General features: G+C 68.8%; 5 protein-coding genes across 7 annotated transcripts; 2 read left to right on the top strand and 3 right to left on the bottom strand.

The window, feature by feature from the left end:
* Positions 1-19: 19 nt before the first annotated feature.
* Positions 20-3,976, top strand: EEF1AKMT4 (EEF1A lysine methyltransferase 4; the record flags this gene model as incomplete). Its single annotated transcript, XM_032193285.1, is given in 4 exon segments — positions 20-170; positions 1,814-2,097; positions 3,642-3,883; positions 3,885-3,976. Coding segments are annotated over 4 exon segments (723 nt in total), but the record flags the coding sequence as incomplete, so codon positions are not given.
* Positions 3,977-5,506: 1,530 nt separating this feature from the next.
* On the bottom strand, positions 5,507-7,786 carry CAMK2N2 (calcium/calmodulin dependent protein kinase II inhibitor 2). The gene is given in 3 exon segments (XM_032193158.1): positions 5,507-5,881; positions 7,500-7,536; positions 7,538-7,786. Coding segments are annotated over 3 exon segments (243 nt in total). The 5' UTR covers positions 7,673-7,786; the 3' UTR covers positions 5,507-5,810.
* A 4,126-nt stretch (positions 7,787-11,912) lies between these two features.
* LOC116492642 (mitochondrial ubiquitin ligase activator of nfkb 1-A-like) lies at positions 11,913-13,364 on the bottom strand. Its single transcript, XM_032193489.1, has 4 exons — positions 13,171-13,364; positions 12,987-13,074; positions 12,774-12,894; positions 11,913-12,618 (listed from the first exon to the last, which is right to left on the bottom strand). Exons 1-4 carry the CDS (start codon positions 13,279-13,281, stop codon positions 11,913-11,915), a joined length of 1,026 nt encoding a protein of 341 aa, XP_032049380.1. The 5' UTR covers positions 13,282-13,364.
* Positions 13,365-13,794: 430 nt separating this feature from the next.
* On the bottom strand, positions 13,795-20,614 carry ECE2 (endothelin converting enzyme 2). Of its 2 annotated transcripts, XM_032193086.1 has the most exons (19): positions 20,452-20,614; positions 19,316-19,402; positions 18,854-18,998; positions 18,476-18,691; positions 18,253-18,377; positions 18,001-18,147; positions 17,853-17,918; positions 17,550-17,738; positions 17,196-17,338; positions 16,992-17,106; positions 16,625-16,735; positions 16,321-16,419; positions 16,154-16,231; positions 15,913-16,016; positions 15,714-15,824; positions 15,521-15,588; positions 14,724-14,914; positions 14,543-14,638; positions 13,795-14,405 (listed from the first exon to the last, which is right to left on the bottom strand). In XM_032193086.1, exons 1-19 carry the CDS (start codon positions 20,491-20,493, stop codon positions 14,229-14,231), a joined length of 2,310 nt encoding a protein of 769 aa, XP_032048977.1. In that variant the 5' UTR covers positions 20,494-20,614; the 3' UTR covers positions 13,795-14,228. The 2 variants fall into 2 exon arrangements, with proteins under 2 accessions (XP_032048977.1, XP_032048978.1); XM_032193087.1 differs by lacking the exons at positions 13,795-14,405; positions 14,543-14,638 and adding an exon at positions 15,290-15,348 and having other exon boundaries at positions 14,755-14,914.
* Positions 19,842-27,398, top strand: PSMD2 (proteasome 26S subunit, non-ATPase 2). 2 transcript variants are annotated; one of them, XM_032193085.1, is made up of 21 exons: positions 19,842-19,861; positions 21,866-21,922; positions 22,030-22,194; positions 22,310-22,431; positions 22,619-22,843; positions 22,929-23,087; positions 23,340-23,484; positions 23,659-23,719; positions 23,968-24,114; positions 24,297-24,403; positions 24,721-24,848; positions 24,923-25,010; positions 25,294-25,456; positions 25,553-25,654; positions 25,729-25,874; positions 26,058-26,141; positions 26,296-26,464; positions 26,553-26,647; positions 26,791-26,917; positions 27,009-27,127; positions 27,210-27,398. In XM_032193085.1, the coding sequence occupies exons 2-21, from the start codon at positions 21,902-21,904 to the stop codon at positions 27,390-27,392; spliced, it is 2,556 nt and encodes an 851-aa protein (XP_032048976.1). In that variant the 5' UTR covers positions 19,842-19,861; positions 21,866-21,901; the 3' UTR covers positions 27,393-27,398. The 2 variants fall into 2 exon arrangements, with proteins under 2 accessions (XP_032048976.1, XP_032048975.1); XM_032193084.1 differs by lacking the exon at positions 19,842-19,861 and adding an exon at positions 21,417-21,547.
* Positions 27,399-27,740: the final 342 nt, after the last annotated feature.

The raw sequence follows: 27,740 nt of genomic DNA on the forward strand, positions 1-27,740 counted from the left end.
GGCCGTGCCCGTGCCCCCCCCCGCCCAGCCCCGGTACCGGGACTGGGGGTACTGGGAGCAGAGGTACCGGCAGGGGGCTGCCGAGCCCCGGGAGTGGCTGGGGGGGTTCGAACGGTTCCGGGAGCTGCTGGAGGCTGAGCTCAAGCAGGGGGATGAGGTCCTCGTCCTAGGTATGGGGGGGGGCCCTGGGGCTGGGGGGGGGGGGAAAGGGGGGGGGCTGGGGGCGGTATCGGGGCTTCTGGAGGGTTCCGGGGGGTCCTAGGGGGGGTCCTGGGGTAGGCCCCGGGGGTCCTGGGGGTTCGTGGGGGTCCTGGGAGGGGGACCAGAGGTCCTGGGGGGGTCCTGAGGGGGTCCTGGGGAGGGTCCGGGGGTCCTGGAGGGGGTTCTGGGGTACTCCTGGGGGTCCTGGGGGGGTACCGGGGATCCTGGGGGTGTCCCGGGGATCCTGGGGGTGTCCTGAGGGTCCTGGAGGGGTCCTACTGGGGGTCCCGGGGAGTCCTGGGGGGGTCCCGGGGGTCCTGAGGGGGTACTGGGGGGTCCTGGGGGGTTCCTGGGCGTCCTGGGGAGGGTACCGGGGGTCCTGGGGGGGTACTGGGGGGTCTCCTGGGGGATTCCTGGGGGGGTCCTGGGGAGGGTACCGGGGGTCCTGGGGGGTTCCGGTGAGTCCCGGTGGAGGTCCCAGATGAGTCCTGGGGGGTCCTGGGGAGTCCTGGGGGGTCCAGGAGGGCACTGAGGGGGTCCTGGGGGGGTACTGGGGGTCCTGGAGGGGTACCAGGGGTCCTGCAGGGTACCAGGGGACCCTGAGGGGGTCCCATTGAGTCCCGGGGGAGGTCCCAGTTGAGTCCTGGGGGGTCCTGGGGAGGGTCCCAGGGGGTCTGGTGGGGGTCCCAAGAAGTTCTGGGGGGTCCCGGAGTGGTGCCCTGAGGGGGGTCCTGGGCTAGGGGTACCGGTGGTCCTGGGGGAGGTCCTGGGGGGGGTCCCGGGGGGTCCCAGGGGCTGTGAGGGAGCCGGCAGGGCGACACCAGGGTGATAATCCCACCTGGGGGGGGTGTTGGGGGGGGGGATTAGGTGTGTGTGTGGGATTAGGGGGGATTAGGGGTGGAATCGCTGATCCCCTTAGCGGCTCAGCCCGCTGCTGCTAACGACACCCCCCCCGTGTGTGTGTGTGTGTGTGTGTGTGTGTGATGGGACCCCCCCAGCGACCTCCCCATTGGGACAGGGCAGCCCCAAACTCTGTTGGGACCCCCCACATTGGGGTGGGACTCCCCGGGGGCCCCCCCTTGGGACCTCCTATTGGGACAGGGAAGCCCCCAGCTCTCTTAGGATCCCTCAGTCAGGACAAGGAAGCCCCCATCTCTATTGGGACCCCCTACTGGGACATGGTAGCCCCATGCTCTGTTGGGACCCCCCCCATTGGGATAGGAAAACCCCCAGATCGGGTGGAATCCCCTCATTAGGACAAAGAAACACCCAGCTCTCTTGGGACCCCCCTATTGGGGATAGGAAAACCACCAGCTCTCTTGGGACCCCCCGTTGGGACAGGGCATCCCCCAGCTCTATTAGGACCCCCCAGTTAGGACCAGGACCCCCCCAGCTCTCCTGGAACCCCCCTACTGGGGACAGGGAAGCCCCCAGCTCTCTTGGGATCCTCTGTTGGGACAGGGCATCCCCCAGCTCTGTTAGGACCAGGAACCCCTCAGCTCAGTCGGGACCCCCCAGTTAGGCCCAGGAACCCCCCAGCTCCATTGGGACCCCCTAATTGGGATTGGGAACCCCTTGGCTGAGCAGCAACCCCCCCCTTACCCGAGCGCAGGCTGCGGGACCAGCGCCCTGAGCTACGACCTGCACGAGCGGGGCTACCGGGACGTCACCAGCATCGACTTCTCGCCCTCCTGCATCCAGGCCATGCGCGCCCGCTACGCCCACTGCCCCCGCCTGCGCTGGGCCGTCATGGACATGCGCTCCCTGGCCTTCCCCGACGCCTCCTTCGACGTGGTGCTGGAGAAGGGCACCCTGGACGTGCTGCTGGTGGACGAGGAGGACCCCTGGCGCGTCTCGGCCCCGGCCGCCGCCGCCATGCACCGGGTGCTGGCGGAGGTAACGGCGGCACCGCCGCCGCCACGGGTGCCGTGTTCGGGGTGGCGGCGGTGGGATGGGGATGGGGATGGTGCTGTGTGGGGTCGAGCACTGAGGGTGGGATGCGTCCCCGCATGTGGATGCGCGGCCGTGGCCCTGCTGGCCCCGGGGAAGGTGACATCCTACTGCCACCCCCCCTCCCCCTCCCCGGCTTCGATCTCGTTAGCGGGGTCCCCGTCCTGCGGTCCCGGTCTCGGGGTTGCCATGGGAACCCCCATTGGTATCGACAGGGATGGGCAATGCCTCCGGGTCCCTGCTAATTGGCAGCGGGGGCCGGGATGCAGGCACCGCGGCGGGGGGGCTGCGTGCTGGGAGCCCCCCCTCGTCCCCTCGTGCCCCCCGGCTTCAGGCTTGGCCCGGCTGAACCCAAACGCTGCAGGCAGCGGGGCTGCCCTCAGCATCCCGGCCGTGCCAGTCCCTGTCACTTGGCCAAACGGCGAGGATTTAGCTTTATTTTTTTTTCTTTTTTTCTCTTTTTTTTTTCCCTCTTTAATCCTCTGCTCAATCCCTGCCCTCCCCCAGCCCCGCAGGGCACGGCACCCTGCCCCGGACCCCGCTGATGTGCAGAGGGGGTCCTCTTGGGGCCGGCGTCCTCATCCCACCCCCTGCCCCCTTCTCGTGGGGGGGCCATGGGGTCACAGCCTCCTAACGCATCGCTTTTTGGGGTGATGCGGGACCCCCGCCCGACACTCGGGGTGCTGTTTCCATGCCAGGCAGGAGGGGTCCGCACTGAGCCCCCCCTTCCCATCCCATTCCCGGCCCCGACCTGGAAATTTCCCTTTTGGTGCCACCACCCCAAGCAGCCCCCACCACGCCAGCACCCCCCCAGCTGCTGCCCGCAGTCCCCTTAGGGAGCCCCCCACGGTAATGGGATCAGCCCCTGGGGGCTGGGGGGGGATGTGAGGACCCCCACACCTGTGGGGACACCCCCAAGGGGGCACCCACCATAGGGCCGGTCCCCAAACCTGGTTATTAGGGGGCGAAGGGGGGGACCCCCCGCTTTGGCCAGGCAAACGGGAAGGTTTCCCTTCCCAAGCAGGGGCTGTTAGTGCTGGGTTAATGGGTATAGGATATAGGCACCAAGTTTTTGGGGTCGGACCCCCCCGGTGCTGGCGCAGGGGCCCCGCGGGAGGTGCTGGGGGCTGGCCGCCTGCCCCGGGCGCTGCCTTTGCATGCCGAGCACGCGAGCGCCGGCCCTAAAAGCCTTTTGACATTGGATAAAGCCAAGCAAGAAAATTGATGTTCTTTTCCATCCTATTAGCGGGGGCTTAGTTCCAGCCAGGAGAAAATGGTGATTAAAAGGGTCGGGGCTCCAACGGCTCGGGCGTTCACCCAGGGTGGGGGGCACGGCACAGGTGGTGGGATGGAGGGACCGAGATCAGGTTTGGGATGCGAGGGGGTACGAGGAGGATTTTGGGGGGATGGAGACGGGTTTGTAGGGCCGGACCTAACCGTGTCCCCCCTGCTGACCCCACTGACCCCATCCCGGTGCTTTCTCCCCGCAGGTGAGCCGGGTGCTGCGCCCGGGGGGCCGCTTCCTCTCCATCACCTTCGCCCAGCCCCATTTCCGCGCCCCCCACTACGCGCAGGAGGCCTTCGGCTGGTCCCTGCGGCACGCCGCCTGCGGGGACGCCTTCCACTACTTCCTCTACGTCATGTGCAAGGGGCAGCCCCTGGCCCCCTCCCAGCTGGCCCTGGGGGAACGGCTCTGGCACCCCCCACCGCCCCCCAGCCCGCTGCCCCCCCCTGGATGAGGAGGAGGACGAGGACTATCTGCTCGCCATCCAGCTCTGACCCGCCGGGGCGCACCCCCCCCCGCCTCCTCCGTGCCTTGCTCGGATGGATTTATGGGGTGGGAGGGATAAAGGGGGCTTCTCCTCGTCCTCCTGGGGGGCTCCTTGGGCTGGGGGGGGGGGTTCCCTGAGGAAGAGGAGGGGAGCGGGGGCAAAAAGGGCTGCGCCTCGCTCATCCCTTCCCACCCTCCCCAACATCTCCCCGTGCTCTGCTCCTCTGGAGAGCAGCCAGGGCTCGGGGCTTTGCGGCCGGTAATGAAACCGAAGCGGGTTTAATTCCAGGCAGCCGTCCCGGGGGGGGCAGCCCCTGGGTCCCCCCCCTTGAGCTGGGACAGGGGGACACCCCCGCGGAGGGGCGGTGGCGCGAGATTTACCGGGTGCCGGGCTGCTGTTCCTGGCCAGGGCCCTAACTGGGTCACCGTGCCCCATCCCATCCCCAAGGACTCCAGGGTCAGACCCCAAAACCGACGACCCCAAATCCCAGAGGGGGTGGCGGTGGTGAAGGGAGCGGGGGGGGGAGAAGGAGCAGGCGGTGCCGGGCTGGCGTCGGTACATGGATGTATTTTATTCATCGCATTTTGTTCACCAGTACAGTGAAAAATGGCATTTCAATTTACAATGGATCATTCGTAGAACATCATGACACAAGGATCTTTTTTCTTCTTTTTTTTTTTCGTCTGTTTTTTCTTTTTTTTTCTCGTTTTCTTGTTGTTTTTTTTTTTTCCTTTTTTTTTTTTTTGCGTTGTTGTCTCCATAAATGCCACTCGTAGGTTATTATTGTAAAAGATGACGAGTTTTCTCATGCACACCAAGACCACCCCCCCCCCCCCACCCCCCCGAGAAGCTTCTTAAAAAATAAAATTAAATTAAAGTACAAAATTAAAAACGACAACTCAGGAACGGGCCCCTTCCCCCCCCCCCCCCCCCCCCCCCCCAGAAGCCCCAGGCCCCCCCCAAAAATCCTCCCGAGGGAGGCAGCGACGGATGCGGGCGCCCCGGCTGGGGGGGGCGATGGATGGATGGCGCGTGCGAACCCCACCGACGTTCCCCAAGTCCTGCTGCCGGCGGGGGGGGGGCCGTGGGTTTTTCCTCTCTTTTCTCTTCACCTTTCCCCCCCCCCTCTTTTCTTTTTCCTTTTTTTTTCTTTTTTTTTTTTTTAAATCGGTTTTCTTATGGAAAAAAATATGAACCGTTTGCTTTTATTTCTCTCCCCCCCCCCCCCATCCCGATGCGCTACTTCGACACCTCGCCGTCAGCGGCTCGTTTTGCGTTTTTTTTTTTTAACAAAGATTCGGATATAAAAATACAAATATGAGGAAAGTTTTCTTTTTTTTTTGTGTGTGTGTGTGTGTGTGTGTTTTTTTCTTTTTTTTTCTGTCTTAAAAAGAAGCTGTTTGCCGGAGTGGGGGTGACCCTTTCGGCACCAAGACGCGGCGGCGCCCGGGGGGGGCCACCGAAGCTCATGCAAAAAACGATGGAGCAAAAAATGGCACCGGGGGCGGCTTCGAGCCCGCTCCGGCCCCCCTCAGCTCCGTGTCCCCCCCCTCCCCATCACCACCACCACGGTGTAGGGTTTTTTGTTTTTGTTTTTTTTTGGAGGGGGGGTCCCTCGCTGAAAGGGGAGGGGGGGTAAAGTGCATGGCCCAGGGGGGGCGCGACCCCGAAGCCGGTGGGAGCGTATGGAAAGGGGTGGGGGGGTCCGAGCAGGGGGTTTGCCCCCCCGTCTCTCCCCGCCTGCTGCACCCCCAAATGGGGCCATGTGCTGTTGGGGGGGGGGGGGGGGGCCGCGGTGTATGGCCTCCCACCGCCCCCCCCCCTTTCTCTTTCCTCCTCTGTGCCCCCCCCCGGGCCCGAGGGTCCTGGCGGCGGCTCTCTCCGGGTTTATACCCCCGACGGCGACTTCTCCGTCATGCCCTTGAGCACCTCGTCTATCCGGTCATCCTCGATCACCACTGCGGGGACACGCGGGGGGGGGACGCGGGTGGGTGCGGGGACACGCTGGGGGGGGGCCAGCACCCGGCCCTTCCTCCCTTATCCCCCCCCTCCTCCTCCTCCTCTCCCTGCATAGGGGCTGGATGCGCCCCCCTATCCCTTACCGCCACCCCCAAGGGGTTTTAGGGGGGGGGGGGGGGGGGAATGGGGTGATGGGGGGGGGGAACAGGCAGGGGGTGCCCCCCCCTTTTCCTGTGGCTGTGGGTGGATGGCGTGGGCGGGGGGGGGCAGGAAGGGACCCCCCCTCCGCGCTGCGGCAGGAGCTGCTGCGAGCAACAGGACTGGAATGGGTAATGACCCAGCGGGGGGGGCACCGCCGGGCCCCCAGCGGCACCAGCGGCTGCTGGATGCCCCCCCCCAACCTCCCGCAGGCAGCATCGGCACGGGGGGGGGCTGGACAGACCCCCCCAAAGCACTGCCGGACAGACAGACCCCCCCAGCATCACCCCAGAGCCCCCCCCCTCCATCATTATCACCACCACGGGGGGGCTACGCAGCATCCCCCCCCCCACAACATCACCAGGGCAGGACCCCCCCACAACAGCATCTCCACCTGGGGGGGGGATATAGGGTCAGCAGCCCCCCCAGCAGCCCCTTGGGGGGTGGATTGGCCGGACCCCCCCCCACCGCCAGCATCAGTGGGGCAGCAGCCAGACCCCCCCCATGCCCACGGGGGGGGGATTTGCCCCCCAAATCCCCTCTTGGGGGGGGGAACAGCCCCCCCCCATACCCTGCGGGGGGACCGCTGGTCCCATCCATCAGCACCGCAAAGGGGGGCGGGGAGCCCCTCAGCGCTGGGGGGTCTCTGGGTGTCCCCCCCCAAATTTTGCCCCTGCAGCTCAAGAAGGGATCGGGGGGGGTCCCCGTGGTGCCCCCCCAGCGGGTGTGGGGGGGCTGCGGGGACGGCAGGGGCTGCGGATGGGGTTCCCCAAGGCATGGGGGTGAGGGGTGGTGGTGACACATCTTTGGGGGGGGGGGGGGGCGTTTATTTGGGTCCCGATTGAGGCTGATGGGGTCTCTGCGGCAAGCAGCAAAGCGGGGGGGGGCACACACCACACGGCAGCTTCATGGAGCCCGGGGGGGGGCAGCGGTGCTGCCGGCGGGGGTCTCTGCGGCAGGAGGGGATGGGGGGGTGGTTATGGGGCTGGGGGGGGGTCTATAGGGTTGAGGGGGTCCTATAGGGCTGGGGGGGGTCTATAGGGCTGGGGGGGGGGGTCGGGGGTGTGCAGCAAGCCCAGGGGTGCCGAGGAGCAGCTCCGGGGGGGGGACCTGGGGTACCCCCTGGGCAGCCCCCGGCTGCGGGTGATGGGGGGGGCGGCTCGGGGGGGGGGGGACACCCTGCCTGCAATGGGGTCGGGGGGGGGGGTCCCGACACCGGGGGGGGGTCCTGGGGATGCCGGGGGGGGGGGGGTAGGAGATAGTGGGGGGGGTGCCGTGGGGCAGAGCCGGGTGATGCTGGAGGAGAGGAAGCCGCATCCCGGGGACCCCATAGCGATTTGGGGCGGGGTGGGGGGGTGACAACCGAACAGGGGGATTTGGGGGGGGTGTGGGTGTGTGTGTGTGGGGGGGGGGGGGTACCTCTTTTGGCGCGGCCGATCTGTCCCAGCTTGGGGGGGCCGCTTGCCCTGGTTGCCCCCGAAGAAGGCGTTGGTGTCCTGCAGGCGGCAGCTGAAGGGCAGCTCCCCGGCTTCGGGCTCGGCGCCGTAGCGCCCCACCACCTTGTCCTCGCCGTAGGGCAGCACCTGCGACATGGCCGGGCCTTAAACGGGCCGGGCCGGGCCGTGCCGAGCCGCTCCGCTGCCCGGCCGGGAGCAGCCAGTCTGCGGAGAGCGGCGGCGGCACCGGGCACCGGCACCGGGCACCGACAGCGGCGGCAGGAGGAGGAGGAGGAGGAGGAGGAGGAGGAGGCAGCGGGGAGGGCTGGGGGGGGGCTGGAGGCGAGGCGGGCGGAAGGATGAAGTCATGCATCCGGGGGGAGCGGGGGGAGCGGGGACCCCCCCCCCACACACACACACACACACACCCCGCCGGGGGCGGCTCCGAGCACGGCCGGGGGGGCAGAGGAGGGAGAGGGGGGGGGGCAGCGGGAGCATCCCCCGGGGGCGCCCCCCCCTCCGCTCCCTCCCCGTCGGGTCCCCCTCCCCCGTGCCCCCCTCCCCCGTGTCCCCAGATCCTGTGGTTGTCACCCTGACAGCCCTCTGGGGACACCCCCACACCCCGTTGCTGCTCGCCCCCCCCCCGGTTTTGGGGTGTCCCCCATCACCGTTTTGGAGTCCCCCTTCAGTCTCCTGCCCCCCCCCCCCCCCCCCCATATGGGTTGCTGCCTGCAGATGGGGGCGCGCAGGTGGATTTGGGGGGGCTGCGGCACCCCAGGGTGGCCCTGCCCCATGGTGACCCCAAACGGGTCCGCCCCATGGCTTGGCTGCACCCCCCTGAGGGATTTTGGGGGGGGGCTATAGAAGGGAGGTGACCCCCATGGGGCAGCCAGCCATGATTCAGCCCCAAAAGTCCCCCCCCAAGCCTCAATTGCACCAAATTGGCCTTGAGCAGCCCCACCTGGGCACCCCCCCAGGCACCTGGGGGTATTTAAGCCCAGGCTGGGGGCTGCTGGTCCTTGGGGGGGGGTTTGGGCAGCGCTGCTCAACCCCAGGACAGGGCTCAGCCCTATTTGGGAGGATGAGGAAGGTGCAGACGTGGCCTTACAGCTCCCAGCCCCACCAGCAGCACCCTTGGGTGTCTCTAGGGGCTGAGAGCAGGGTTCTCGCAGAGACCACGGCCCGTTTTGGCCCGTTTACCCCCGCCACCATCTCCTTATTCCCTGCTTTGGGATCTGGGCTGAAGGATGCTGCAGGAGAGCGTCGGCTGGAGCGGCCCAGGCTAGGGGCAGGTGGGGTTATTTTGGGAAGGTTCGGCCGCGCCGTTCCCTTTGTGCTGGGCTCTGCGGCGCGCCGCTCCCCTCCGAGAGCGGGGACGGAGGAACGGGGCGGCCGTGCCCCCCCTCCCCACCAGCCAGGCGCTGCTTTTGTTCCTGCTTTAGCCGGGGAAGCAGCTTGAACTTTTTCATGTGATGGCTTCTGGAAAAAAAAAAACGAAAAAAAAAAAAGTGCCTGGGAAAATAGGCGAGAGGCCCACGCTGAGATGTGCCCTGCTTTTCCCACCGCCAGGCCCACGTGCCGCTGCCCGTGGGCACGGACCGGCGAGTTGTGGGGTTGGGGAGAGCGTGGCCAGGTGGGGATGGGCTGTGTGGGATTTGGGGGGCCTGGTGCTGTGCCCAAGGGGGGTCCTGGTCCCGCTGGGAGCACCCTGGTTGGCCCCAAAAGCGTGCGCAGAGCAGTGGTTTTGGTTTTGGGGTGTTTGGTGAGCGAGCACGGGGCTCCTGGGGGCTGGGGGAGTGGGAGATTTGTCCTGTCCTCACCCCTAAATGTGGGCTGCAGCTCCTGAGTGAAGATTGGGGCATCTCATGGGGCTGGGGGTGCTGCGTCCCCCTCCTGGGGCTGTTTTAGGGCCGTGATGGGGATGGCACTGCTGGAGTGGCCATGGGCTGCCTGTGCAAAGAACAGCGTGCGTTGGGGTGCAGCGTGCCAGGGGTGCTGCCATCCCGTGTGGGGATGCCAAAAGGCCAGGAACGGCCCCAAAATGCCCCAAAAAGGGCTTCTTGGGGCACGTCTCAGGACGAGCCCAGCAGGGGAAGGGGCTGCGTTGGCAGGGTTGGTGCCCTGGGGAAGGCCCAGGAGGCTGCTCCCCAAAACCGGGCACCTGGACTGAGGTGACGGCTTCCCCCATAGCCCTTGGTGACCCCGGGGGGGGGGGGATTTTGGGGTGCGAGCAGCAGGCCGGGGAGCCGGCGGTGGCACGGAGGCGTGCCTGGAGGCTGCGTGGCGGTGCCTCCATCTGCTCCGCTCCCGGCCCTGCCAAGAAACGTGAAATGGCACCGCTGCTGGCGCCTGCCGCAGCCCCGGGGCCGCGTGCGCCGAGTGCCAGCTCCCTGCTGCCACCGGCACCCGGGGATGTCCCCACGGGGGGGGGGGGGGGGGCTGCCGGAGGTCACCTGGGGGGCTGGGGACGTCGGGAGGTGCCTCCAGCTCGCTGGTAGCCGAGGGGTAGGGGTTGGGGGGCTGTTTGACCCCGGATTTGGGGGAGCGGGTGTGGTGGGGGGGCACTTGTGGTGCTGGTGAGCCTGGGGGGTGGGGAAGGGCTCGGGGCAGTGAGGTGAGGAAAAAGGGCCCCCCGGTGGGCTCCCACCCCAAATCCCCCACTGGGGTGGGTGGAAAAGGGACGGCGCCAACCCCATGACCACCGTGAGCCACCTGGGGCCGAGGTCCCGCTGATGCAGGGGGGGTGCCTTCACCCCAAAAACCCTTCATCCCCGCGTGGCCCCGAGCCGGGGGGAGCAGCCCTGCAGGGTGCCAAGGCTCCATCGCCGTCTGCCACCATGTCCCATCACCATGACGACAGACAGGGATGCGGGGGGGGGGGGCTGCTGGCAGCCCCGAGGGGGGGGCACGGAGGGGGCGGTGGGCACGGGTGGGTGCCCGTAGGGCTGCGGCCGGTGTGGGGCTGCCAGCTGGGTCCCCACGGGCCCTATATATCCCGGGGAGGTGGCTCAGCACCGCTGTCCTGCCCCAGTGTCCCCGGGGAGGTGGGGGGGGACGTGTCACAGCCCCCCCGGGGGGTGTGGGCACTGCGGCAGCCGTCTGTGGGTGCAGGGGCAGCTGGTGCCAGCAGCTCTTGGCACGCGGGGAGCGCCTTCCTGGCAGCCCGGCCCGCTGCCATCTGGTATTTATCTCCTTCCCCAAATCCCTCCTGCTGCGGGGGGATGCCCAGGCTGTGTGTGTGGGGGGGTCCCGCTCTCCCCACTGCTCACTCTGCGGCAGCCCTGCTGCTCTGGGGGGGGGGGGGGGGGGTGGAAGACCCCTCGTCCCACCCCAAAAATGCCCACAGGGGGGTTTTGGGGGCACCACCACTCTGCGCCCAGCCCCGAAACGAGGGGGCTGGTGCTGTGGGGAGGGGGCGCAGCACCCCCTTAAGCTGGTGTCTGGCTGGCGGTGCCGCCCCCACCCCAAATCCTGGGCATCCCAAAGCTGCTGGAGCCCGGAGAGCCCGCGGGTTGCCTGGGCAACTGCGGGCAGGATGGGGAGGCGCAGGGCAGCGGTCGCCATGGAGATGGGGAGAGCCATCGCCTTGGGGATGGCACCCATCCATCCCGCACCCAAGGGTGCTGGGGGGGCCCTGCCCTCCACCCAGCAGGGCCGTGGGGGGGGTGCTGGGGGTGTTAGCGGCGCGAAGGAAGACAGGAGGCTGAGCTGGGCGTTATCAGGGATCGGCCTGGCTGTTATCAGTCGGCGGACAACCGCGAGGTGTTCCTACAGCTGGGCACCGGGGGGGGCGTTTGTGGGGTTTGGTGGGTGCTGGAGGTACGGGCAGGGTGCCCCTGTGCCCCTCCTGGGTGCCAGAGCAGCTGGTGAAGGGGGGCCTGTCCCCAAGCAGCTTGCTTATGGGGTGCAGGCACGAGGTAGGGGGTGCTGGCACCCAGGTATGGCACGGTGCTGGCTCTGGGGGGTCTCTGCCCGGCTCCTGCCCTCCCCAGCTGTGCCCCGCTGGCTGTGGGATCTCCCCCCGGCCCCGCTGTTGTCCCCGCAGACGAAGCCACACGCTGCAAAAGCAACACAAGGGGGAAAAAAAAGCCACATGCCTTCTGGAGGGGGGGGGTCAGGGCTCAGAAACAGGCCCGGAGGGTGCAGGGGGCTCCTTAATCAGGCACCAGGAGCAGGTTGCCCCCACGCGCTCACATTAAAGGGGTTCCTTTGGCAGACAGACAGGATGGGGGGGCTGTGGGATCCCCCAGAACAGCGGGGGGCACACGGGGACCCTCCCCAGCAGGAACCACGCAGCCGCGTGCTGCTGGACCCCCGAGGTTCCCCCAGGCTCGGGGCCGGGCTGGGTTGGCACTGCCCCTCCCTGCCCTTCCCCCCCCCACCCCAAAAGGCACCCTCAGGCCTGGTAGAGGGGCACCACGCGGTCGATGGGCCCCCGGCAGATGGGGCAGAGGCGGGTGGGCAAGGCCTGGAAGCAGCGGAAGCAGCAGCAGATGTGGCCGCAGCCCAGCAGGACGCACTCGCGGGGCCGGCTGAGGCAGACCACGCACGAGTCCTCCAGCCCCCCTTCGGCCTCGGGCTCCTCCTCGCCCTCGGGCTCCTTGTCCTCCTCGGGCTCCCGCTTCAGGCGAGCGTGGCGGAGGGCCCGGCACGCGGCGTGGAGGAGCACGGCCAGCCCCAGCGCCGCGCACAGCGCCGCCGCCCCCTTCCAGAAGCCGCTGGCCGCCTCCAGCTCGGCCAGCACCGCCTGCCAGTCCCCTAGGCACAAGAAATACTCGCCCTCGCGGGCCGGCGGCTGGAGGTGCAGCGAGCCGTCGGGGTGCAGGGCCAGCTCCCCGATGCCCGTCAGCGCCGCCCCCACCCGCAGCATCTCCTCGGTCTCCAGGATGCCTTTGGGCTTCTCCCCGCTCAGGTAGTGGCCCAGCAGGTCGCGGAAGCCGTGGGCCGGCTGCTGGAAGCGCTCGTACACCGTCTCCAGGGGCAGGCGGACGGCTCGCAGCGGGCTCTCCACGCTCACCTGCGTCGCCACCTCGGCGTCCGGCGAGGCCAGCAGGAAAGGGACGGTGTAGACCTGCTCCGACAGCACCCGCTCGCTCTCCGTCCTGCAAGCAGAGAGCACGGTGGTGAGATGGGGACGGGCGTGAAGGAGCCCTGAGGTCCTGGGGTTGCACCCAGGGGTCCTGGGGTTGCACCCAGAGCCTCTCGCGTGGCCCCGGAGGGTGAGGGCCCCCCCTCGATGCCCTTCCCCAGCGCTCACCAGCTCCGTGCCAAGCTGTTCCACACCAGCCGGTGCTCCTTGAGCAGCAGCTTCTGGATGACGCCCTGCATCCCGCCGTGGTACTGGCTGCACAGCGCCGCCTTGGCGGGCAGCACCACGCCTGGGGACGAGGGGACGGGGGTCGAGGCCACACGGGGGGCACCCCGAGCCCCCTGCGTGCCCTGGGCCCCCCCCTCACCCCCACCCCCTTACCTTCCAGAGCCACATAGGGCAGGCAGCTCCCCGGGGCTGCGGACACCAGCGCCGGTAACTCCTCACCCACCGGCAGCTTGGGGGCCTCCTGGAGGGGCAGGGAGGGGGGCGCTCAGCGGGCTGCCCCCGGTAGGCCCCAACCGGGCTGGGGGGGGGCACACACACACACATAGGCCGCGGGTACCTGCACGCGCGCTGCCACAGCGGCCTTCCTCCGGTACAGGTAGTAGCACAGCCCCGACAGCGCCAGGCTGGAGCCCAGGCACAGCAGCTCCACGGGCGTCACCGGCTCCATGGGGCGCGGCGGGGCTGGGGTCGGGCCTAGCGCCCGGTGCCCCCCCACCGCCCCCACAGCACCCCCGAGGCCGGCCGGCAGCGCCTAGGCCCCGTCCGCTGGTGCTGATGATGATGATGATGATGCTGCGGCCGCGCGGGGCCTGCTGGGAAATGTAGTGCGCAGCCCGCAGCGCGGCGCTGGGGGAGGCGAGGCGCGGGACTACAACCCCCAGCGTGCCTCGCGCCGCGGGGAGGCCGGCAGGACTACAACTCCCAGCGGGCTTTGCGGCCCGGTATCGTTTACCGGGGGGGCTCCGGGTAGACCTGGAGGCCCGAGGCCGGGCCGTGCCCCCCCCCCCCCCCCCCACTCCCGGTGTCCGTGTCTCCACATCCCGGTGTTCCCACCCGGTCCCCGTGCCCCAATCTTCACACCCCGGTGCCCGTAGCCCCCGTTCACCCCCTCCCGGTCCCTCCGCCGCCTCCCCGGTTCCTCAGCCCCCCCCCCGGTGCCGCCACGAAGCAGGCAGAGGCGGCTGTGTGGAAGCTGCTTTAATCGTCCCGTGAAGCCAGCGGCGGGCACCGGGCTCCCCCCGCCGCCCCCCGGCCCCAGCAAGCGGGCACCGGGCTGCGGGAGGAGGAATTGGGGGTGTAGGGGGGGGGCGGCGAGGGGGACACCGGCACCGGGCACCCCCCCTGGGCTCACACCGGCACCGGGGGGGGGCTCGGCTCTGGTGCCCCCCCCCCATGGGGTCGTGGCACGAGTGGGGCTGGCGTGGGGGCACCGCGGCCTCCCCGCCACCCCCCCTACATCCCATCCCCGGGCACCGGAGGGGAGCCAAGGGGGGGCACGGGGAGCGGTGTGAGCACGGGGGGGGTCCCGGTGGGCACCCGGTGAGGGTGCGGGGGTACGGAGGTCACAGCCGGGCCCGGTGCCCCCCCCCCGTCCCCGCGGGGCTGTGCCGGTGGCTACCACACCTCGCAGTGCCGGCCGGGGTTCATGGGGGAGCCCAGGGGGCAGCCGAAATGCTCCACGAAGTCCCGGGAGTTGCTGAGGGTGCCGATCACCCGGTACTTGTCGGGGCTGTGCGGGTCGGTCACCAGCCCCTCGTGGGAGCTCTCGGGCGTCCGCACCGAGCACCACACCTGGAACGGGTGTAGGGGGATGAGGGGAGCCCGTCGGCATCCCCAGCACCGTGGGGCACGGCCCCGGCCCCGTTAGGTGGGGTGGGGACAGTGGGGTGGCACCCAGGGGTGGGGAAGGGAAGGCACGGCACCGGTACCTGGGCGAAACCCACGAAGAAAAGCTGGTGGTTGGTGAGCCCCAGGGCCGGCAGGCGCTTCTCATCCCCGTTCTTCTGCAGCCACGACTTGTACGCCTGCGGGGGAAGACAGCGTGAAGCCCCGGGGGGGGGAAGGGGCACACACACACACAAAGACGAGGTCCCGGGCCCCCCGACCCACGTTGTAGGCTGCCTTCAGCCCGCCGTTGTCGGCGATGTTCTCGCCCAGCGTCTGGCGGCCGTTGACCTTCTCGCGGTGCACGGTGTAGCGGCCGTACTGCTCCGTCATGCACGCCGTCCGGTTCTTGAAGGCCTCCAGCGAGGAGTTCTGCCACCAGGGCCGCAGGTTGCCCTCCTTGTCGTACTCGCGGCCTGCGGGACCGAGCCATTGGGGGGATGCTGACCCCCTTCCCCGCGGAGCCCACCCCAAACCGGGCACCACCGTGGGGGCACCCGGGGGACTTTAGGGGACCTGGAGCACCCTGGGGAGAAGGTGTCCCCCAGCTCCTGCTCCAGGTGGTCTCTGTCCCTGGGCTCAGCTGTGTTTTTGTCCCCCTCCCCGGTGTCCCCGTGACCCCAAATTCCCCCGTTTTCCCCCCAGCTCAACCCCCGCTGGCTCCGGTGAGAGGCGCAAAGCAGAGCGGGGATGTGAGCGGGCCCCAAAAAGGAGGAAGATGAGGAGGAGGAGGAGGAGGAGGAGGAGGCAGGCCGCAGGGGGGGCCCGAGCTGCAGCCACCGTGTCCTCACCAAGCGGATGGAGCGAAAGCTGCACAGAGAAGCCGGGGGGAGGAATCGGCGGGTGCCACCTGGGGAGACAGGACATAGAAGGGGAAGCCAGCCAGCCGGGGGGGGTGAGGGTGGCCGCGGCCACGAGCACGCACGATGCGATGGATGGCGAAGCAATTCCCCCCCCCCCCAGCACTGGGGGGCTCGGGGGGGGGAAAGGGAAGGCGATGAGGGGTGCCCGCGAGCTCTCACCTTGGTCGTCGAAGGCGTGGGTCAGCTCGTGCCCCATCACCACGCCGATGCCGCCGAAATTCAGGGCTCTGCGGGGCCGCGGGGCACAGCCGGGTGAGCGCAGAGGGATCACGGCATCGCCCCCTCCCCATCCTGGGCACGCCAGGTTGGGATCGCCCCCCTGCATCCCCTCCTGACCCCATTCCCGGCTCACTTGGGGTGGCTGCGGGCGTAGAAGGGAGCCTGCAGGATGCCAGCGGGGAAGACGATGCCGTTCTTGGTGGGCAGGTAGTAGGCATTGACGGTCTGCGGGGTCATGCTCCACCTGCGGGGCAGGGACGGGGACGGGTCACCTCTCCCCTCCTCTCCCCGTGTCCCCCCAGTGCCTCCCAGAGCCCCCCCCAGTCCCTTACTGGTCCCGGTTGGGGGGCTTGCGCAGCTGGTCGGCCATCACCTTGGCGGAGAAGTTGTAGAAGTTGAGCATGTTCTGGAAGAAGGAGTCCTCGGACACCTCGTACTGGGGGGGAGAGGCTGGGTGAGGACGTGTCCAGCTTCACGGGGTGCTGCTGGGTGCCCAGGTGGCTCCGTTTGGTGCCCTGTGTCCCCCCCCCCAATTGTCCCAGCAGGGGTCCTGCAGGGCTTGGAGCCCCCTACCCCATCGTAGACATCATCCAGCTCCTTGTTGTCCAGGATGAAGTCCGGGAAGCCGATCATGTCGTAGATGGCATCCGCCTGCGTGGGGAGAGGTCCTGGGGGTGAGATGGGGCCAGAAAATACCTGGGGGGGGGGTCTCCAAACCACCCCCACCCCCCCGGGGGCACCTTCTCTTTCGCCGCCTGCCGCGTCGTCTCATCCATCCAGTCCAGTTGGTCCAGGGACCCCTCGAAAGCCGTCCGGATCTCGCTGATCATCTCCTCCGCCTGGGGACGGGGGGGGGACACGCACCCTGTCCACCCCCTGCCGTGCCCCCCCGTGCCACCCCCTGGTACCCATCGTATAGGGGTGGCTCGGGCAGGAGGTGAGCACAGGGAGACCCCCTAACCCCGACCCCGGGGGTCCCATTTCACCGTCACCGGGCTCAGGGGGGGGAACTGGGGGTGAGGGGGGGGGGGGAATTGTCCTCACGATGGCCTTGCTGTCCCGGTCGAAGGTGGCTTTGACGAAGAGGGAGCCCAGGGCGAAGCCCAGCGTGTCGTCCGTGTTGGAGATGCAGGTCTGCCAGCGGGGCGTGCAGGACTGCGGGGGGGGGGAGACCGGAGCCCCTGAGACCCCCGGGGCAGCCCAAACCCCCTCCCCTGCTCCCTCCCTGCCCCCCAAGGCTGTGGGGAATCCCCCAGCAGCGCCCCCCCCCCATCCCAAAAACCAGTCCCCAAATCCTCCTGCAGCCTCCGGGGCTCAGCACCCCAAGGGCACCCCAAGGGCAGAGGCTCTCCGGCTGCCCCCGCGCTGCTGCGGGTGGCGGGGGGTGGTCCCGGAGCCCCCCCCCCGTTACCTTCCTGGTGCCGTAGAGCGTCTCCAGCAGCCTCTCCTGGGCCGTCTCGAAGCGCTGGTCCAGGCTGGAGGCGGTTTTCTGCACCAGGTTCCAGATCAGGTAGTTGTTCAGGACGCTGCGGGGGCAGAGGGGTCGGCACGGGGCTGGGGAGAGGAGGGCGCCCGGTGCCCCCCGCCGAGAGGGTTCAGCCCCGGGGGGTCTCACCTCTTGTCGGTGCTGTTGATGAGGTCGGAGACCTGCTGGAGGTAGGCGTCCCCGTACACCACCACGGGCTCCGTCTCAGCCAGCTCCAGCGGGGCCAGGGAGTAGGAGAGGTAATCCAGCCAGTCGATGGCGGGGGCGAGCACCTGGGGGACACGGGGATGTGGCCCCCCCAGGCACTTGGCACGGCTCCGCACCCCCCTGCCCCGCCATCCCCAGCTCCCTCAGCACCCCAAATCCCTGCCCTGCCCTAAAAGCTCCTTCCCAGTGACTCCCCTCCACCCCCAGGGCTTCAGGACGAGGAGGGGACCCGGAGGGACCCCCAAAATTATTTTTTCCCCCCCCGGCCGTGCCCACCTGCAGCTCGGCGATGCTCATCTTGTGGTAGATCTTCTCGTCGTCCCGCCGCTCGGCTTGGGGCACGGTGATGTTGGCCAGCAGGGTCTCGAAGTCCAGCACCTGCTGCATCTGCAGCCGGGTGGGCTCCTTGGCCCCCCCCAGCAGCGTGCCCAGCTCCACCATGTAGTCCAGGTAGGCGGCCAGCACCTAGCGGGACCCCCAGCAGCCAGCTCAGTCCCATCCGTGGGACGCCCCCACCCATGGGTCCAGGCCTGGCCCCCCCACGGCACCAGCTCCCGGGGGGGCTCCCGCCCCTCTCACCCGCTCGTTGGCCGTCCTGTTCAGGTAGTAGTCCCGGGAGGGGAGGAAAAGCCCCGACTGGTCCACCTAGGAGGGGCGCAGAGGGGCGATACGGGCAGCCCGCTGCCCCCCGGTGCCCCCCCCGGTGCCCACAGCCCCTCGTGCCCACCTGGATGACGTTGCTGTTGGAGCTCTTGGAGTCGGCCCCCACGTACACGGTGAAGAAGGGGGTCGCCCGGTAGGTGCCCGACACCACCTTCAGCACCTCCATGAAGCCGCTCTGGTTCCACGAGCCGCTGACGTTCCAGCCGCCGATCTGCCCGCAGAGCAGCCCCCGGGGGGGCATCCGTCACCCAGCTGGGGGGGTGATGGGAGAGGACGGGGACATTTTGACCCCCCCGGTGGTCCCCGTGCCGCCCACCTTGTCGATGAGCTCCACCAGGGGCTGTGCGCCCAGCTCCTCGATGCGCTGCTCCTTGAGGCAGGACAGGTAGTAGCGCTGCGTCTTCCTCTCCGCCTCGCTGCTCGAGTTGAAGCTGGCGTTTTCTGCATGACGGGGGGGGGCCGTGGCTCAGCCCTGGGCGTGTGGGGAGAAATTCTGCACCCGAAGGTGTCCCCACCTCGGTGTCCCCACCGCCGCCCACCTAGGAGGTGCTTCATGATGGCCTGGTTCTGGTCCCAGATGCTGTTGAAGGTGCTCCACTTGGAGCGCCCGGTGGGCAGCGGGTTCCTCCTGATCCAGCCCCCGCAGGAGTACTGGTAGAAGTCCTGGCACGGGTCGGTGGCCGGGTCCAGAGCCTCCAGGATCTTGCTGGCCACGCGCACGCAGGCGTCGGTCAGGCAGGTGCTGCGGGAGGGGTCTGGGGGGGACGGCAGAGCCGTGCGCGGGGGGCAAACCGGGGGGCGCACCGCGGTGCCGAGCCCCGACCGCCCCCCGGGGTGGGCGCAGCGCCCCGGGGACGAGGCCGTGCCCCCGATCCCGCTGTCCTTGGGGCCGCGGGGGGGTCACACGCCGCCCCTACCTCTGCTGTACTGCACGGCCAGCGCGACCACGGCGGCGCCCAGCAGCAGGGCCAGGGTGACGGCGACGGCGCTGAGTGCCAGCTCCAGCTGGCTGCGCGACGCCAGGCGGCTCAGCAGCGGCCCCGGCCCCTTCCGAAACCCCACCTGGGTAGGAGGCAGGGGTCCGGCATCGCATCTGTGCCCCCCCCCCCCACAAAGCCCCTGGGTGCACGGGGACAGCGCCGGGACCCCCTGGAAGGGGTGACCCCACAGCTGGGGCATCCCCAGGGGGGTCACGGTGCCACCCCATGAAGCTGCAGGGAGGGAATTGGCTCCTGTGCGCTCTCTGCAGCATTTTGGCCACGTCCCAGTCCCGCTCCCGCTGCCCCCCCCCAAAGGCTGCGGGCAGGTTGGGGCTGTAGGAACCATTGGGGGGGGGTCCAGGAGGGGGTTTTGGGATTTGGGGGGGGGTCCGGGCTCACCTCCACGCTGTCGGGGGAGGCGCTGCCGTCCCCCGTGGGCTCCGGTGCCTCATCCTCCTGCAGCGTGGCACGCTTGTAGTCGGGCATCTGCCGGGGCACACAGCGGGCTGGGGGGGGGGCGCAGAATGGGGGGGGCCGGCTGAGCCCCCCCCTCACCCTCCCCAGCTCTCACAGGGGGGCTGGTGCCCGCTCGGGGGGCTCATAGGGAGGCTGGGGTCTCTCTCGGAGGCTGCCCCCCCCCCGGAGCCCCTAGGAGGGTGAGGCTGGGTGCTGGGGGGGGGGACACGGGGGGGACATTTTTTGGGGGGGGCTTGGAGCATCCCTCCCTGTCACCATGGCAGCCGCGGCATCAGACGTGGTCCTCGTCACCAGGCAACCGCTGGCTCTGCTCTGCCCCTCCCCCTTCCTCAGCCCCCCCCCACCCCCCAAAGAGCCTGGAACTTTCCATGCAGATGTGCAGGGGGGGGGGCACAGCTGGGGGCACCCCCCCGGGACCCCAACCCGGCCCCCGCCGTGCTCGGGGCAAAGGGAAGAAACCGGGGCAGGGTGGGTGGTGTTTTGGGGGGGGGCTTTATGGGGAGAGGAGGGGGTGAAAGAAGCCAGGGGGGGCCGGGACCCCCTGCATCAGGCCTGGGGGGGCTGCCCAGGACCCATTTTTTGGGGGGGGGGGCGCGGAGCTGAGCCGGGGGTGCGGTGGGAGGGCGCCGCGGTGCCGTCAGTAGGCTCCAGAGTTAACGCCCCGTGGGTTATCTGGGGGGGGGGCAGCCCCCCAGGGACCCCAACCCATCCCCCTGTCACCGCTGTCCCCCCCAGCACCTCAATTTGGGGTCACCCCCCCTTCTCCCCCCCACCCCGGGGCTGGCTTTGGCGGCGCCCCCCGCAGCCCCCCACCACCCCCTGTGCCCCGGTGGAGCGGGGAGGACCGGGGGGGCACCCAGGACCCCCTGCCCGACCCCAAGCTTTGTGGGGGGGTCCCCTTGTCCCCTCCCTTGTCCCCCCCCATCCCTGCCACCACGGGGAGGGGCTGCCCAGCCCCCGCAGCCCCCCGCAGCCCCCCGCAGCCCCCCCAGCTCCCGGGGCTGCCCCGCACCGGCTCCCTCCCGGTTTTGTCGCGCCCCCCCCGGGCCCCCACTCACGGCGTGGCCGAGCTCCTGCAGGGCCACGTTCATCCTGGCCATCCCGGGCCGCCTCCCGCCTAGCTCCGGGCCCCCGCAGCGCCGCCTGCCTCCGCCATGGGGGCACCGGCACCGGCACCGGCACCGGGAACGGCACCGGGAACGGCACCGGGACCGGGATTGGGACCGGGATTGGGATGGATGGATGGATGGATGGACGGATGGGTGGATGGATGGAGCCCCCCCGGTGTACGGGGGTTGCGGGTACCGGCGGGGCGCCGCCCGTAGGCACCGGGAGGTTGGGGGTGGTTGGTGCCGGTGGTACCGGAGGGGATGGAAACGGGGGGGTACCGGGGGCTCAGCCCGGTCTGAGCGCTCCGCTCCGCTCCTCCCCGCCCCAAGGTGACCGCCAGGGGCCGCGCCCGCCGTGCGCACGGGCGGAGCCGCGGCACCGGGAGCCGGTACCGGCACCGGGACAGGGCACCGGGACGTGACACCGGCACCGGGACCTGACATCGGCACCGGGATTGACACCGGCACCGGGACTGACACCAACATCGGCCCCGGGACCCGGCCGCGGGCTGCCAGACGGGCACCGCACGCCCCGGTTCCCGGTACCGGGAGCCGCAAACCGCTCCGGGTGGCCGCCAGCAGCCCCGCTGGGCTCCCGGCCGCCTCATATGGCCCTGACCTCCCCTTTATCCCCCCCTGGCCCCGTTATCCCCCCCTCAGCCCCGTTCCCCCCACCCGGTCCCGGTCCCGGTCCCGGTTCCCCCCCCCGCCCGGTGCCGGTCCACGCGAGGGGCGTGGCCACATCGCTAAGCACCGCCCACTCCCCGCCCCTAACCACGCCCACCTCCCCCCGCCCCTCCGTCGCGCGGCGGTGACGTCAGGGCGGCGGCGCGCGCTGATTGGCGGCGGGCGCGGCGCAGGCGCAGTTGTGCCCGGTGCGCGGCTGAGGCGGCGGCGGAGCGGCGGGGCCATGGACGCGGGAGGCGGCGGGGGGCAGAGCCGGGTGCAGGGCGGGCCCGGCTCGGGCGGCGACGAGAAACCGGCCCCGCCGTGGGGTAGGGAGCGGCGGGAGCAGCCGGCGGGGCCCGAGAAGGAGCAGGAGCTGGTGAGGGGCCGCGCTGAGTCACGGCGGCACCGGATGAAGGGGAAAAGGGGGCCGTGACGTCAATTCAGGGGGCGTGACGTCACCGGGGGGCGGTGACGTCACCAAGGGGGTGATGGCGGCACCGGGGGGGTGATGGCGGACCCGGAGGGGTGATGGTGACACTCACCGCGGGGCTCCCTGCGGTGGGTGAGGGGGGTGTGACGTCATTTGGGGGCTCCCCGCGTGACGTCACGGGGGTGACGTCTTGGGGGTGACGTCACGGGGTGCCCCCCCCCCGGCCTACACGCAGCCCTCACCCCTCTGTCCCCCCCCCTGCAGTCGGAGGAGGACAAGCAGCTGCAGGATGAGCTGGAGATGCTGGTGGAGCGCCTCGGGGTGAGTGCCCGGCCCCAAAGCGGCGGGATCTGACCCCAAAACGGCGGGATCTGACCCCAAAACGGCCCCAAACCGGCCCCCTGATGGCCCCTTCCGCCCCCCCCCAGGAGAAGGACACGTCCCTGTACCGCCCTGCCCTGGAGGAGCTGCGGCGGCAGATCCGCTCCTCCACCACCTCCATGACGTCCGTCCCCAAGCCCCTCAAGTTCCTGCGGCCGCACTACGGCAAGCTGAAGGAGATCTACGAGGGCATGGCGCCGGGCGAGAACAAGGTGAGCGCCCCCCTGCCCCCCCGCCGGGGCCCTGCCTTTGCCCCCGGCGTGCTCCCGGGGCACCCTCGCTTCCAGGGGGTGTGGAGATTTCGGCACTGTCTCCGTCTCCCCGCAGCGCTTCGCGGCAGACATCATTTCTGTGCTGGCCATGACCATGAGCGGGGAGCGCGAGTGCCTGAAGTACCGCCTGGTGGGCTCCCAGGAGGAGCTGGCGTCGTGGGGGCACGAATACGTCAGGTAGGGCTGGCTGGGAGCAGGACCTGCGGAGGACAGAGGGCTGGGGGGGGGATTTCCCTGGGATTTCCTCCCCTCCAGCCCCTGCAGGAACACGAAGCCCCTGTAAATAGCGTGCAGAGCCCCAGCAGCTGCTTCACGTCCCTGGGCTGAGCTGGTTCGTGGTGCTGACCTCCCTCTCTCCCCGCAGGCACCTCGCGGGGGAGGTGGCCAAGGAGTGGCAGGAGATCGACGAGGCGGACAAGGCGCAGCGGGACACGCTCCTCACCCTGGTGAAGGAGATCGTGCCCTACAACATGGCTCACAACGCCGAGCACGAGGCCTGCGACCTGCTGATGGAGATCGAGCAGATGGACATGCTGGAGAAGTACATCGACGACAACGCCTACTCCAAAGTGTGCCTCTACCTCACCAGGTGAGGGGCCGGCGCGGGTCCCGGTGGGCGCGGGACCTGGCGGGTGGCTCACCCTGCTGTCCGTCTGTCCGTCTCCTCCTCCAAGCTGCGTGAGCTACGTCCCGGAGCCCGAGAACTCTGCCCTCCTGCGCTGCGCCTTGGGCATCTTCCGCAAGTTCAGCCGCTACCCCGAAGCCCTGCGCCTGGCCCTGATGCTCAACGACGTGGAGCTGGTGGAGGACATCTTCACCTCCTGCAAGGACGTGTAAGCGGAGACTCCCTCCCTGCTTTCTGGGACTTCAGCACGGTGTGGTGGGGGTGCAGCCCCTCCTCCAGGCAGAGCTGGGTTGGATTCTGCCTCTGCTGGACGTATTTGTGGGCTTTTGTCCCTAAAGTCAACGTGGGCAGGAGCAAATCATCTCTGGGTGCTCTCGTGTGCCCCCAAAGGAGGGTGGTTTGCTCAGCGTGTGTTTGTGCCGGGGTCTGGGCGCCTGCAAAGCCTCTCCCCTCCCTGCAGGGTTGTCCAGAAGCAGATGGCCTTCATGCTGGGCCGCCACGGGGTCTTCCTGGAGCTGAACGAGGACGTGGAGGAGTACGAGGACCTGACGGAGATCATGTCCAACGTGCAGCTCAACAGCAACTTCCTGGCCTTGGCCAGAGAGGTGAGCGTCTGGCTGGGAAACAGCCCAGGGGCTGCCCCAAGCTGGGATCTGCTCTGACTGCCCTCAAATCTCTGTCCCCACGAGGCCAGGCAGCACCTGGAGAGGCTGCCCTTGCCCAGCAGCCTCCTGCGGCGTGTGGGCGAGGAGATAACCCCCTCTCCCTTGTCTCTGCAGCTGGATATCATGGAGCCCAAGGTGCCGGATGATATTTATAAAACCCACCTGGAAAATAACCGTAAGGGCTTGCGTTGTGGCCTCGCTTGGCCCTGGCTTTGGGGAGTTGCTGGGGGTCCTGGGACGGGCAGGCAGCCCGCTGGGGACCTCTGGGGACCCTTGGCCCTGCATGGAGCAGGCTCTGCTGCCCGCCGTGGGCTCGGGCACCTCTTTCCCCATGGGAGGGGACAGATTTTTGACGGTGTGGCGTGGGACAGTGTGGCTGGGTGCCCTGCTTGCTGCCTGCCTCACCCTGCCGTCGCTCCGCAGGGTTCGGGGGCAGCGGCTCCCAGGTGGACTCAGCCCGGATGAATTTGGCCTCCTCCTTCGTGAACGGCTTCGTGAACGCTGCCTTCGGACAAGACAAGCTGCTGACAGACGATGGCAATAAATGGTTGTACAAGAACAAGGACCACGGTGAGACAGCCGGCTGGCCGGGGGCTGCAGCTGCCCTGAGAGAGCCCCGGGGTGGTGACCCTGGCCTTTTTGGGGACCTGCTGAAAGCGGGGCCGTTGAGCACAGCTCCCCCGGGGCCGCCTCCTGCCCAGGCAGGGCGCATCGCCTGGGGCTGACGTGGGCTTTTCTCCCCTGGCCCCCAGGGATGCTGAGTGCCGCAGCCTCGCTGGGCACCATACTGCTGTGGGACGTGGACGGGGGGCTCACACAGATCGACAAGTACCTGTATTCCTCAGAGGATTACATCAAGGTGAGTGCTGCTGACCCCAACCCGAGTTTTTTGGCCCCGTGGGGTGGGCTGTGTGTGTGCAGCTGCCTCTGGAGGGGCTGGATGCATCCCAGGCGTTGGAGCCGGGCTGAGGAGCTCTAGGAACTCCCTGGAGCGTTTCTGGGGTACTTTTCTTGCAGACCTCCAAGCTCAGGGCTGCTGAGCTGGCTCCAGCGTGGCGCTGCTCGCTTGGTCCCATCCTGGGGGGAGGGTGAGACCTGTGGGGTGACGCTGGTCACTGCCTGGCAGTGAGCTCTGTGTGTTGGTGGCCGCTGTGTGACGGCGCCTCTGCCTTGCAGTCGGGAGCCCTCCTGGCCTGTGGCATCGTCAACTCAGGGGTCAGGAACGAGTGCGACCCGGCCCTGGCCCTCCTGTCCGACTACGTCCTCCACAACAGCAACACCATGCGGATCGGGGCCATTTTCGGGTAAGGGAAATGCCCCCAGCCCCGCTGGCTGTGTTGTAGCCCCCCACCCTAACGCTCCTCCGGGCTCTCCACAGCCTGGGGCTGGCCTATGCGGGTTCCAACCGTGAGGACGTCCTCACCTTGCTGCTGCCCGTGATGGGAGACTCCAAGTCCAGCATGGAGGTAGGGAGCGAAGCCGGGGGTGGGTGCGTGCGGTCCCGCAGCCCTGCCCGGTCCCTGACAGCTCCTGGGGGTGCCAGGGCTGTCCCCCAGCCCGTTTGGGCTCTGCATGTTCCTGCCTGGCGTTGTGCTGTGCCAAATCGTGACCGTGTTTTCCCCTTCTGAGCCACTCGTGGGATGTGGGAGGCCGGGAAGCCGCCAGGTCTCCGAGATTCCGAATTTCTGGAGGGACCCGAGGGTGTTCTGCGCCCTCCCTGAGCTCGCAGCCTCTCCTCCTCTCCTCCAGGTGGCTGGCGTGACCGCCCTGGCCTGCGGGATGATATCCGTGGGCTCCTGCAACGGGGACGTCACCTCCACCATCCTCCAGACCATCATGGAGAAATCGGAGACGGAGCTGAAGGACACCTACGCCCGCTGGCTGCCGCTGGGCCTGGGCCTGAACCACCTGGGTAAGGGAGGGGCAGCGCCGGCCGCCCCCGGGGCTGGGGGCTGGGAGCTCGAGCACCCCCCCAGCCGCAGGGCTCTGACCCCACGCTGCCCCGCAGGGAAAGGGGAGGCGATCGAGGCCATCCTGGCGGCGCTGGAGGTGGTGTCCGAGCCCTTCCGCAGCTTCGCCAACACCCTGGTGGACATCTGCGCCTACGCGGGTGAGTGGGGCTCCCAGGGGAGCGAGGTCTGAGCCCTCCACCCGCTGATCCCGGCCCTGCTGCTTCCCCCCCAGGCTCGGGGAACGTCCTGAAGGTGCAGCAGCTCCTGCACATCTGCAGCGAGCACTTTGACTCCAAGGAGAAGGAGGAGGACAAGGACAAGAAGGACAAGAAAGAGAAGGAGAAGAAAGAGAGCTCGGCCGACATGGGGGCGCACCAGGTGGGGGGAGGCGCGGGGGCTGCCTCCGAGGGGTCCCCGGGCTCTTTGTGGGATTGGAGCTGAGGGAAGGCAGCTCCCCGCTGGCTGCCCTGCTCCCCGCGTCCAGCTGGGCTTTGGGGGGGGCTGTAGGAACTGGGCTTTGGGGCTGGGTGCTCCCTGCGCTCAGCACTCGTGTCCCCGCAGGGCGTAGCGGTGTTGGGCATCGCGCTCATCGCCATGGGCGAGGAAATCGGCGCCGAGATGGCCCTGCGCACCTTCGGGCACCTGGTGAGTGGCAGCGGGGGGACAACACGGGGCTGGGCACAGTGGAAGGGGTCTTGGGAAAACAGAACACGTCTCTGTAGGCTTGGTAAGCCGGGCGGGGGCCACCCCAAGGTGCCAGGACCCGGGGCTCAGCACCCCCCCGTTCCCTCCCACGCAGCTGCGGTACGGGGAGCCCACCCTGCGCCGGGCCGTGCCCCTGGCCCTGGCGCTCATCTCGGTGTCCAACCCCCGGCTCAACATCCTGGACACCCTCAGCAAGTTCTCCCACGACGCTGACCCCGAGGTTTCCTACAACTCCATCTTTGCCATGGGCATGGTGGGCAGCGGTAAGCCTGGGAGGCACCTGGGGGTCTGGTGGGGGGGACACACTAAAGCCCTAAACCCAAATTTCTGCCCGTGACCCCTCTTTTCTAGGTACCAACAACGCCCGGCTGGCTGCCATGCTGCGGCAGCTCGCCCAGTACCACGCCAAGGACCCCAACAACCTCTTCATGGTGCGGCTAGCCCAGGTGACGGCCCCACGGGGTGGGGAAGGGGCAGGTTGGGGTTACCCGTGCGGGGTACCGGAGGCGGTGGAGTCCTCGTGGTGCTGCTTTCAGGGATCCTAGGACTTGTCCTATTGCATACTGAGATGTTTTCTCTGCCCCCCCAGGGCCTGACCCACCTGGGCAAGGGGACGCTCACGCTGTGCCCCTACCACAGCGACCGGCAGCTCATGAGCCAGGTGGCCGTGGCCGGGCTGCTGACCGTCCTCGTGTCCTTCCTGGACGTGCGCAACAGTGAGTGCTGCGGGCTCCGCGCCCCTCTGCCCCGTGGGGTGGGTGCTGCTGGGTGCTGACCCTATACCCCCTCCCCTCTGCCCCCTTCCAGTTATCCTGGGCAAATCCCACTACGTCCTCTACGGGCTCGTCGCTGCCATGCAGCCCCGCATGCTGGTCACCTTCGACGAGGAGCTGCGGCCCCTGCCCGTCTCGGTTCGGGTGGGACAGGTGAGGGGGCGGCCAGAGCTGGGGACGGGGTGCTGGGGGGACCCCGTTTGTGCCCCTTTCTCATCTCGCTTCTCCCCGGCAGGCTGTGGACGTGGTGGGCCAGGCGGGCAAGCCCAAAACCATCACCGGCTTCCAGACCCACACCACCCCGGTGCTGCTGGCGCACGGCGAGCGGGCAGAGCTGGCCACGGAGGAGCACGTGCCCGTCACCCCCATCCTCGAGGGCTTCGTCATCCTGCGCAAGAACCCCAACTACGACGTTTGAGCTGGGGCAGGGGGGGGGGGCTGGGGGGTGGGAAATAGGCGGTGTGGGCGGGTAGGGGTAAAACTTCTGGTGTGTTTTATTTGTTTTTTTTTTTTTTTTTTTTTGTAACCGAGAGTTGAGGAAATAAACTCTGCGGACACTCGTGCTGCTGTGTCATCCTCCTGCTCTGCGCCCAGCGGGGGCTTTGCGCAACGCCCTGTGGGGTTGGGTGCTGCTGCCCCCGGCCACCCCGCTCCTTCTGCCTGGGGCTGGGGGGGGGGGAAGTCCCTTTCTGGTTCCCAAACCCCACTGTTCTGTTTGCCCAAACCCTGCTCTTCTGTATCTCAAACACTGCCATTTGGTTCCCAA

The sequence above is a fragment of the Aythya fuligula genome, chromosome 9 (assembly GCF_009819795.1).
Source record: "Aythya fuligula isolate bAytFul2 chromosome 9, bAytFul2.pri, whole genome shotgun sequence".
In the NCBI taxonomy this organism is placed as follows: Eukaryota; Metazoa; Chordata; class Aves; order Anseriformes; family Anatidae; genus Aythya; species Aythya fuligula.